A 12,574-nucleotide genomic window follows, 5' to 3' on the forward strand; every position below is an offset into this window, starting at 1 on the left:
TGCCCTGGTATTTTTTGGATAACGTCTACTATAATGGTCCCCAGCTGGGCCCAGGCTTCTATACCCATTTAAAGCTCACTGTAAAAATCCCCAGGCCCTCAACGCGCCTTCCAAAACAATCAGGGCCCTGTAAAACAGCTCTTTAGATGCCTTATGTACGCTGGATCTGCGACACATGCCAGTCGTGTGAATAGGTTCCACTTCTGTTGCGCTCAGCAGGACCATTATTAAACCATTATTTGATATTTAGTTGGATATTTAATTGTGGACTCTTGTATCTGCATTTTTAGATTAATGCTGTGTTCGGGATGTATATTAAAAAGAATGCATTATATAAAAACAATAAATGTTTCAAACATTTGTATGCTACATTAGAAGTACAATACTTAGTCATTGCATTGTAATGTCTACTTGTCCTCTTGGAACTAAAAAAAAATGATATCTAGCATTTTAATGCTGCATTTGGCAGTCCAATTAAATATCAAGTAAAAAAAAAAGATTCATATTATTTATGGGTCATTTGGCACACTGGAAATGGAAGGTCAAGTGCATTGCATTGTGGGATTGATTATTGAGCACAGTGTGCTCTGTTGTAAAAAAAACAACAAAAAACTAGCATACTGTATGTAATTCAATCATCTAGCAGCAACTTAATAGGAATAGCACTAGATTATCTCAAAAGTAACCTATTTCTTAAACAGTACTGTCTCTTTAAATATGGTGTTAATTTGCCTTTTTTTGCATTTAATGTGCATCTTCACTAAATAACATTATAATAAGTTGACATTTATTCATTTAGCAGACGCTTTTATCCAAAGCGATTTACAAATGAAATACAACAAGTGATTCATCATAAAGAGGCAAATAGCACAAGCGCTGGTAATAAAAGTTTCAGGCATTGTTTACAATGGTACAAGATAAAGGGAGGGATAAGGAAAAGAAAAAATATGATCATTTTTAATTATACATATTTTAATACATATTAATTTTAGTAATACATATAAGTTCTGATTTTAAACATGCATGTTAATCTTCATGGTAACACTTTATTTTACGGTTACATCTATTAGTTGCTTATTAGCATGCATATTACTAGAATATTAGCCATGCATTAGTGCTAATTAAGCACATATTAATGCCTTATTCTACATCCCTAATCCTACCCAATACCTAAACTTAACAACTATTAATAAGCAGCAAATTAAGAATTTATTGAGGGAAAGGTCGTAGTTAATAGTTAACAAGTGTTATTCTAAAGTGTGACCCGCTTGATAATGTTTTGTGTTAATGTGAATCTATACTAAAGGAATGAATTCATAAAGCAGCCAAGTTCTAATTTTCCCAACGAAAATGAAAAACTTTCTCTGTTTCTCCGTTTATCTCAGGGCAAATGTTCAAAGTTGTAGTATGTGAATTATAATTGTTATTTATACTTAATACCATGTTTATCCAACTCTGTTTCAGACCACACACACAAACTTGTCTAATACCCAACTTATCATTAAAATCCATAGTTATAAATCTCTGAGCTCTACTCTTGGACTTTTTCAACCAGCTCTAACCAGCATCCCAGAAGTCCCTCCTCTATTATTATAACAAATATATATATTGTTTTATTCAAACAGTAGACCTTTGTTCTTGTACATCTTTCATATGTGCATTATAATGTTTTGACACAAAAATGAACCTGTACGTAGCATTTTTAAATATTGATTTTAGTTTTTAGTCTAATAATTTTTTTTTATTTTTTATTTTACTACCTACTCAAAACTATGTTCTGTCCGTGCACATGTAATGTGTACAAGTATGCTGATTAAGAAAAGAAGTTTCGTATCTACAAACTGACTGACAACAATGACGGTTAACTACTCCATGCCAGTCATATTTATGAGAATAAAAGTCTGTTAAAAGAGAGAGAGCTGATTTCTCCATCGTGTGTCATCTCACCCTCAGCCCTCCGCTGAAGGCCTCTTCATCCTCTGCTGGGGGAGCTCAGCTTCTCCCAGGGCTGTTTTCACAATGATGCGTTTTCAGCTTTTGGCACAGCTCCCTGCATAGCTTCTGGTTAAGAACAGTCTTTCATCTAGCCAATGCCTTTAGCAAACATACCGGGAGGGCCACATCTGCCGCACACTACATGCAAGAACAAGCCCTCACTGGCATGAATAAAAACTGATAAGATTGAGGGTTTATTCATTCAGTGGGCTGCCAAGGCGGGTTCAATGCTGAATTATCATGGCGGTTCTCACCCTACAAATCTTCAAACTGTAATGTCATCAACCGATATCAACATGACAGAGCAGCCCCCTCCCCTTATTTTGGAGTACAACACTCATGTTCAAGTACTCGTTGCTGATTTTTAAGATGGGAACAGAAACATACATGAAATTAGAGTGTGATAGCACGCTAAGATAAAAACAAATGATTAATTTTAACATATTCAGCTCTATATAGTGCCAGTAAAGTATGGCAGAATACAGTAGTCTGCTGCAAAATGACTTGCAAGATTATGAATTGCAACATGCAAACTGCATTGAGTTTGCAGCATTATTTGATTTAAAATGCATTATAGTGCATTAAATGCTGAAAACATAGACAGTTTAATCTAAAATTAAATAAACAATGTTATCAGTGGCCACAATTTGTTCTCACTGAATTCCCACGCTGTAAACCAACATAATATACTGTAAAAATCCAGATGGAAATAAGCCTTGAATAACATTGTTTGCGATTTGTTTCTTGTTTTTATGGTGCAGAAATGATCAGTAACAGAATCAAACAACAATAAAGGGAACTTTCATGGAAAGCACACAAGTTTAAACTCATCAGGACACATCAGAGACCCGAGGGCGAATTCAACACTGTGACTTTGAATAGTGCCAATAAATTATGCCAAAAATCAGTAGTGTGCTGCAAACTGACCTGCAACGTGCAAGCAATTTTTTGGAACAATTTTCAAGCATTACTTGATTTGCATTATTCCGTTAGTGTATTAAGTGCTGAAAAAAAAACACAGACAGCATGTGCAAATAAGCAATGTTAATCAGTGGCTCCAATTCATTCTCAGTGACTTCCCACCATTACTATACTTTAAAAATACAAACGGACTGAGAAAAAAAGTCAAGTTGTATTAGAACTACTTTACTTTTATGGTGCCACCCAGCAGGACTCCACACACAATGACAGAAATGTGCCACCAAACTCTGACACTAAACCACAGCAACGGTCGAAAACACTGCTGTTTACTGCAGTATAATTCAATGCAGTCTACAAGATCCCGTCTTGATAATGACACTGTTTTTATTACCATCCTTTCAAATGTTCACAGACCCTGAGCTTTTCTAAACTCAACACGTAAAATGTTTTTTGTCGGTAAACCATGTGCCACGTAGAAGATGACATTAAAGTACAGATAGACTGCACATGTTGCAGGTTTGAGAGAGTCGTAACCCAAACTCCTTTACTGTCTGCCTGAGACATCTGCCAGAAGAGCCTTCTCCTTTGGGCATCAGCATGTGTGTAGCTTGGCTGCCTGATTGTGACACTATAGTCAGTGTTTGGCAAATAACTCTCCACGCAAACACTTTCTCTTGCTGAAGTGCCAAGCCTATCGCAATGTCTTACTTGTAAAGCCATCCTAATGTCAAGAGGATAAGAAATAGCTATTTTTATATTTCTGCATTGTATGTTGCCATATGAATTTTTACTAGCTGACTAGCTATGTTTGGAAATCATTTGGAAATATTTATTTAGAAATCATTTGTGATTTCTAAATATGATTAAATAATTGCTCATACTTTTTGCGATAACCAGTCTTTTAGAATCAAACTATTTGGGAAACACAAACTGTAACCTATTTCAGTAATGCTTTATATTATTGTATAATAATAATTATTATTTTTATTGTGATTATAATTAAAATGTTAAAGAAAATAAGAAATATATAGTAACAATAAAATTAAAAAGTGAATATTTAATACAAATAATTATATAGTACAACTATAACATTACAATATCACTATTTGTGACCCTGGACCACAAAACCAGTCGCTGGGGTATATTTGTAAAAATAGTCAAAAATACATTGTATGGGTCAAAATTATTGATTTTTCTTTTATGCCAAAAATCATTAGGACATTAAGTAAAGATTATGTTCCAAGAAGATATTTAGTAAATTTCTTACCATAACTATATCAAAACTTCATTTTTGATTAGTAATATGCATTGTTAAGAACTTCATTTGGACAACTTTAAAGGTGATTTTCTCAATATTTAAGATTTTTTTGCACTCTCAGATTCCAGATTTTCAAATAGTTGTATCTCGGCCAAATATTGTCTGATCCTAACAAACCATACATCAATGGAAAGCTTATGTATTCCGTTTCATGTGATGTATAAATCTCAATTTTGAAAAATTGACACTTAAGACTGGTTTTGTGGTCCAGGGTCACATTTATGTCTTGATTTTGTTTATTTTTTTATATGAACTATGGGTTTCAGAGTAGCACTGTGTTCATTTACACATTCAGCTCATTATATGGTATCTCAGCATCTCAGAGAGGCTGTGAGCTGCACACTGCATGAGATGATTTAATAACCACACTAAGTCATATCGCATTATTGATTTTATCACGATATATCATGCAGCCCTAGAGGCCAGCTTAAACCAGCAAAGACCAGCAAACCAGCTTAGACTTATTAAAGATGGCTTTTATAACACAGAGCTGCAGAGTTCCATTGGTAGCAGTGCAGATTACACCCAGCATTCATGAAAACACTGTCATGTCATCTCGCCATGCTTGCTATTTCTCCTTAAATATTTTTCTTGAGTTCAGTCATGGCTAATTTGACAAAAGAGCGATAGTGAGACAGAGAGGAAGAGGGGGAAAAAAGCGTTACACATCTGGTCAACACCATCAGCACATGCTGAAATTTAGTGGCGACGCTCACAGTCCAAATTAGTGGCGAGTTTTATTCCCCGCTGTGGAAGGAAAAATATCAAATCTGCTGCCATATGACTACAATAAAGTGGTATGTGGAGCGTTTGATGCCTTCATGTGGGAGACTTTAACTCTTTCCACCAGGGCTCGGCGTGGAGCGCACATGCAGCGCTGTCCTGCTCTATAATGCGTCCAACGTGGACCAAGTTGACCCCTGCCGGCAGACAGCACCAATCAGACGGCGATGGGGTGGTCTCGTTTGGACGGATCCCAAAAATAAGCAGGCCCGAAATCCCAGAGGCCTTAACCACAGGCACCCTGCAACAGAGTTGCTGGCATAGCTTGGGTGTTGCAAGGGGTCATGGTTTCTGTGAAGCGCCGGGCATCATGACTTTGCGTTTTACAGGTCAGAGAGACCGAAATGTGTACAGAAGACTGTCCATCAAACACTACAGAGAGATCTAGTTCAACATGGTTTTAATTGGGATTTTAAGTCAACATTTACAAAAAGGACTGTACTTCATACATATCATTACTAATTTATATGCCATGGTATTTACATAGTGCTTCAACAGACATAAAATGAAACTATGCCACTATTTGTCTGTAGAATTAAATGATCTTTCCTTGAAATTAATTAATACTGTCTGTAAAATAATCTGACTGTTAATAATCTGATTGCTGTTGAATTTGCTGAATTGAAAAATGAACTGATCTTAATCTATAACAGTGTTTTCAACTGGTGTGTGGTAACACAAAAATGGGTCGCAGATCTATTCGGATAAGGTTGCAGGCAGTAGGGTAAAAATAATGCTACATGCAAATATTAAAATGCAACTATTTATCAATGCGTAGCTGCATAAAAACAATGCATAAAAACTGACTTTTCAACTTTAAAAAAGGAAGGAATGACAAAGCATGGGTGTCCAAACAAACTCACAAATATGCACAAACAAAAAGACATGACATGCTCGCTCTTACACTTGAAAACCATGCAAAAGAAAATATGACACAGACGACATTAAATACTCTTGTTCATCCGTAAAGAGGATAAATATGGTGTGTGTGACCACAATGTGTTTTTAGCAGAGAATTATTGGCTGCCGAGAGCATGAAACCATCAAAATTCAATTTACATTTATAAAACAAACGCCCAAACTATAACGACTGTAACTCACTCTTTTACGGTTTGCTTAGGCATTTATAAAGCTGTCAGTTTTCCTATTTTAATAACTTGGTCTTTCATATTGTTGTGTCTAAATGTTTGATTTTAAGGTTTATTTCATTGTTTATTTTAATCATTTGTCTAATAAACAATTGTGTTCAACATATAATATGGGTTCTGAAACCATTTGAGTACCACTGATGTAAAACAAATTTTAATACTAAAACCATTTGGAGATTTATGCGAAGATCTTATGGTCAAGGATAACCGTAATTTCCTTAATGGTGTAAACGACGTGTGAAAACTGTTTCTCTGCACTGCTGGATCTGTGGTTGATTTTGCATAAAGATGTTCAGAGACAAAGAGCTCCTGATATTTTTTTTCATTTAAAAATGTCTGCATTTTCAAAAAGAATGCTTAAGACAGTACCTTCGTGAAAATTCAAAGGCCGATCCTTGAACTTTCTAAAGACACTGTGTATTTAAAAAAATATATTCTCTGAACTTCAAAAAAACATTTGTTCTCTTTTAACTGGAGGACTCAGAAGAGCGGTTTCATATGCCAGGATATTAGCAAGAGCTTGGACACAAAAAAGAGGAAAAAGGACTGTGAAACTGACTCATCAAATTCACTTTCTATTCTGCTTCAGTCCCTGACACACACACACACACACACACACACAGTCTGAAACAGCCACTGTAACCCCTAATCACAACCCCAAAGGCTGGACATTAAATGCTGAAACGTTGAAAACAGATGATCAGAGGTAATTAACGCAGTTTCATATGCAAATTTAATTAATGCAAAACTACAAAGTCATTATGCAAATGGCGTTTTCTTGAGCCGCTGTGCAAATATTCATCTCTTGGAACAGGGATCAGTCTCCCCATCTTTAGAAACTCTCTCACAACACACACACACACACACACACTGTTCTCTTAGGATCATGTATGAATAGTGTATTTATTTGAAACTTCTTTCCATTGATACTAGACTGGGGCCATCAGAGTAGACAGCTGAGAAGCAGGAAGACACGATTTGGCACAGGAGTGAGACAATGAGACTGTTAGACCGGCACGGTATGAATATTCATGACACTGATTACTTTCCATGATTAAAGCCTACTCTAATATTTAAATGAGCACATGCTAGGTGATTAGAGGAGCGTTGGAAAGGACAAGCGCATGATGCCGTACACTTTCTCTCGCGTTCATGGAGTATAGCTAGATAGTTCAGAGATTGATTAGAAAGTAAGGGCAGTTTCACATATGAGGGATAAGATTTGAAAGTAGTAAGAATGATGCTGGTATTCACTTGATGGGATATTCTACCTGAAACTGCAGGTAATGGGCACTTTCCTTGAATATGATACATATTGGTGTCCTGTTAATTATTCAACACAGTAGACAAATAAAAACCACAAAAAATAGGAAAAAGAGAAGTATTTTTTTCCAGAGAAGTAGATGCATTGAATCAACTATTATCTAACAAAAAAAATAAAAAAATAAATCTAGCATGAGAAGTGGTTAGTAGTTCATTTTAACTACTAACATTAGTAGTATGTAATATGCATTATTACAAGCAACTAAACCTAACCCTAACCTTCACCCTATAGTAAGTACATTTAGCCCTATTTTGGTGCTTTGCTCTATTATTTTTCTTCCATAGAACACAAAAGGAGACGTTTAGTTGAATGCTCATGATGCTCTTTTCCATATAATGAAAGTGAATTGGGGTTGTTACTCCAAAATGACAAAACTCTGTAGTTCCCGCCCTTAGCGAACCATTAACTACGACTTTTGCCTCAATAAACTCCTAATTTCCTGCGTTTTAGTAAGTAAGGTATTTGTTAAGTTTAGGTATTGGGTAGGATTAAGGATATAGAATATGTTCATGCAGAATATGTGCTTTATACGTGCTAATAAACAGCCAATATGTTATTAATAGGCATGCAAATGAGCAATTAGTTAATAATGAGAATTGGTCCCTATACCAAAGTCCCTATACCATAATTTAATAAAACTGCACAAATATTCAAAGTTGATCAAATTAATAGTAAAAACCCGCAAGTGCCTACAGATTCCCCTAACGTTAATTTAATTAGAGATTTTTCAATATGTGACCGGAGCGGTCCTCATTTGCAAAGCAATATTAAAGTAAATGACAACAACATTTCCAAAATGGCCTTTTTTGTGTCAACTATTTCTTAACCAAATCTAAATAAACATACGCTATCTTAAAATGACTTTTGAACAGAAGAGCCATTCTAGCATGGATTAAAACATTTCCATTGAGATGTGAAGGGTTTAAAGCACCATCAGGCTTGGCGTTTTGGCCCACAGCATGCATGGCTTTTGCCTCTAGGCAGCCATAGCTCCATATTGTATTTAATTAGCCCCATTAAATATAATCTAATTTGGCTGAAACTTAAGACAGTTAAGTGGCAATCTAATGTGTTGAGTAAAGCTTTCATGCACTGGAAATATTTAATTCAAGCCTAAAGCACCTTCCTGCCCTGCATTTCTGTGGATAACCTTGACGGCTTCTCCACTTCTGTCAACGAAGCAAAACTAAAGCCAAAGTTGTTCGGTAAAAAGTTCAGATAATACAAAAAAACCCCTAAAGATTAACAGCTTTGAAAAGGCACATTCAAACAAATACAGAAAACTAAAAACCTTGTATAATTTAGTAAAAAAAAAAAAAAAAGTATTGACAAGGCTGAAGCCTGCTGACTAGTGTAGGCCAAAAAACATGTGTGTGTGTGTGTGTGTGTGTGTGTGTTTGATTTGTCTCTATTTGTCATATCCTGACTAGCAAGTGAAGCATTTCCTTGTCCAGGCTGTGTGTGCTGAGAGGAGGGTGGGCGGCACTGTGCTGGAAGATAACATGTGGCCCCTCCAGGCCCTGCACGCTAAACTGAGTCTTTAACCCTCTGAATGAGGAATCTTCTTCATTAATCCCCACACTATGTCTCTTAGCACTTGAATTTTAATGGGCTTTCTTAGCCTTTTTTTCTTAATACGATGATATTTCCCCCAAACACGTCGGGTGAGGATTTCTGGAGTTTTTTTTCCTCTTAGAGAATTGGTTTCAGCTGCTGGCTCACTCAGGGCTGTTATGTTTCACTTATACAGATGAGAGAAAGAGAGAGAGAGATGCTGCGTCTTGCTCTAATAAAATCACGCAAGGGGTGTTAATCTCTCTTGAAGGCCCGAGTCAGAAGAAGAGGACCTTTTGAGAACTGCTGTGCGTTGAAATATGTTTGTGTTTGAGTTGTAATGAAGAGAAACGGTGCATATAAAACTACACTCTTAAATGAACAGTTTACCCCAAAATTCATTTTTTTGTCATCATTTACATACCATCTTATCATCCCAGCCCCATATTATTGCTAGTATTACCATTATTATTTTTCCAAATTTAATTTTCAGAGCTGGATGGTGATTTATACTTGGTAAGTACCCAAATGCAACATCTTATTGGCCAGTCATACAATAGCTTTGTGTGATTAAAATATCAAAATGTATTGATTGCTTTGGTATTTACTGAAACTCACAAATATGAGTGTTCAATTCAAAAGAGGCAGCTTTGATATCACTGATGCCAAGTGCCATCAGTTTAAAACAGATCTCAGCCCTTCTGCCTAATTGATCTCTTTTTGTTTCACAGAAGAAGGAAAATAATATGGGGGTTGAAGTGACATGATTAGTAAACAAAAGTAGACAAAATACTCATTTGGGGTAAAATATTCCTTTAAAAAGTATGGTTTAAATTGGAATCCAATCTAATTTTAAAAGAACCTTTATTAAACAAGCAGCTCTGGTCCTGGGTTGTAATTGGTCAGCGTTCCAGCCTTGCTAAAATATGTAATAGAGGAAAAGCTATAAGGCAAAATCCTGTTCACCAATATACTGTGTATATCACTGCACAGCACCCATAGAGACCAACTATAAGTTTACATATCATAGACTATATATTCCAGTGGAACAATGGCATTTTTTATATAAAATTGGTTTTAATTATATACTGTACTGTACTACACTACCTGTCAAAAGTTTGGAATAAAGTTGTTTTTTCTTTTTTAAAGGTCTCCTGTGCTCACAGAGGCTGCAATTATTTAATCAAAAATGCAGTAAAATCAGTAATATTGTAAAATATTATTACAATTTTATATTTTAATATATTTTAAAATGTATTTGATTCCTGTGATGTAAAGCTGAATTTTTAGCATCGTTACTCCAGTCTTCAGTGTCACATGATCCTTCAGAAATAATACTAATGTGCTGATTTGTGGAAAACTGTGATACACTAAGTTCAGTATTGCGAACACAAAAATAAATAACATGTTAAAATATATTAAATAGAAAACAGCTATTTTAAGTTATACTATTTTTACTGTATTTTTATGGCATAAATAAAAATGCATCAGTGTAAAACACCTACCTGTTGGGACGCCATCATACTTGGGGCAGATTCCTCTGGCAGGCGTCAGTCGTTTTTCCTCCTCCTCTCCTGGTGTGACCTGGATCCCAACCTCAACCGGTCCGGACCTCCGGCAGACTTCCGGCCGTGCGGGTCTGGGGGACGGGGAGCCACCGCAGTCTGTCGGTTTGTCGAAACAGGCGCTGAGTCCGGGGCACAGTCTCCTTTTGTGCTCGATAAACACTAGAATATCTCCCAGGGGGAAGTTGGTTTGACATTGACCGCAGGTCAGCAGGTCACTCTCTCCGGCTCCACCCGTAGGGCTGGCTATGGAGCCCTCTGATGCGTCATGATCTGCTGCAGCTGAGCAGTGAAAGAAGAGGAAAACTGATCAGTTAATGCATGACTCTATTATGAACTCATTATGGTTCATAATAATAAATGGCTTACAATAATCAATTTTGAGCTGTCACAGATCAATCTGCCACAGATAGTTGCAAATAACTGAGCCAATGTGTTTTGTATAAATTTCAATATTGTTGTCATTGGCTATTTCTTGTTATATTTTCTGATTCATGTATTTATCATTGATAAAACACTATAAGGGTGTAAGTCAATGTTTTTTTTTTTTTTGTCAAGTAGTAATCCCATATATATGTATATATTGCCAAATTTGCTTCCAGCTCCAACAGTGTGAGCAACATTTCATGTTTGCCAAGTACAGGTGAACATTATTTGATTTCCAGAAGATGTCATATGTTTGGAATGACCTAAGAGTGGCTAAATAATGACAATTTATTTATTTATTTTTTTTAACTAGACTTTCATAAATCTTCTACATCTCTCTTTACAGTTATTTGCCTTTATTATGCAAAGCATTTTAAATTAACATTTTGGTCTATATAAAATATGCAAAAACATAAATGCATATGCCTTGACTAGTTTGAATTTAAAAAAGTTGGTTTACCTAATTAAAGTACCTGTCAAGTTTCTAAATGGCAAATTGCTATTGGTGTGTCTGTGATTTTTGTTCTTCAGTTATTGTGAGCTGCAAATCTGTTTTTCAGTCTGGCTATCAAACTGGTCCAGACATGATTAACTTGCTTGTTGGGGTATTGCATGTACTGTAGACTCTAGACGACAAATGAGTTCTTTTAAATGACTTCATGGACCAAAATTTTCCACACATTTGCAGCTATCCTCACAAATCACTGTGAGCTGAGCGCGTCCAAAAAGAACTGGATAGAATCTGTTAATGAAAATGAAATATCTCTAGTATTAGCACACGTTACAAGAGTCAAAATGGTCTCAGTCAACCGTTTGTGGAACTGAAGCGTCTGATTCTGTCCTCGTAAGGCAAAATTCACAGCTCACACAGCATAGACTAACACCTGTGAGCTGCACAGTAAGATCAGCGGAGTGTGTGTGTGTGTGTGTGTGTGTGTGTGACAGGTTGTACAGTCGCAGTTTTGCAGTGGTATCTGTGTTTCCGGTCTACTTCTCTGCACGCTGGACGGATGTTGGAGAGGTGCACATGCACCGTACAGGTATGTCGCAGCAGACAATCTAGTGCTCACAAAAGCCGCAAAGCAGTCTCAAAATACGCTCTCAGGCATGGGTCGCCTCACGTGTCAGTGCAACGCAGGTGCATGTTGGGAACAGTGGTTAAGGAGCTTGACAAACAGCCGTTTTCATATGTGAACATCTTTATCACCTCATACCCTCATGAAATGCCCTGTTTAGCATCTCAATGCCGTTTTCCTGCATTATTATCGATGACGAAACTATTTGCTGTGAAATGCATCTGGCTCAACACAAAACCACAATGAGATACAAAACAGATTTACAGAGAGCGTAAAGACAGGAAAAAACAGCAGCAGTATGAGATCCGATAGCAAATCAACTCCAGTCTCTGCCTGAGGGACAAGCACACACTGGTTGGCTGTACACTCTTAAAAATAAAGGTTCTTTATTGCAATCTGTGGTTCAGGAGGAACCTTTAACACCCATAGAACCTTTTCAATGTACAAAAGGTTCTTTTAGTTTA

At 36.4% G+C, this 12,574-nt stretch overlaps 1 protein-coding gene across 1 annotated transcript in view; it reads right to left on the reverse strand.

The window, feature by feature from the left end:
- The window catches only part of LOC306880212 (B-cell lymphoma/leukemia 11B-like), a 31,428-nt gene that overhangs the window by 13,307 nt on the left and 5,547 nt on the right, over positions 1 to 12,574 (reverse strand). Inside the window, exon 2 of the mRNA XM_079433581.1 lies at positions 10,549 to 10,890. Within this exon, the coding sequence (XP_079289707.1) occupies positions 10,549 to 10,890 (342 nt within the window). The remainder of the gene's footprint in view (positions 1 to 10,548; positions 10,891 to 12,574) is intronic.

Source organism: Barbus barbus, assembly GCF_936440315.1.
Source record: "Barbus barbus genome assembly, chromosome: 14".
Taxonomy (NCBI): domain Eukaryota; kingdom Metazoa; phylum Chordata; class Actinopteri; order Cypriniformes; family Cyprinidae; genus Barbus; species Barbus barbus.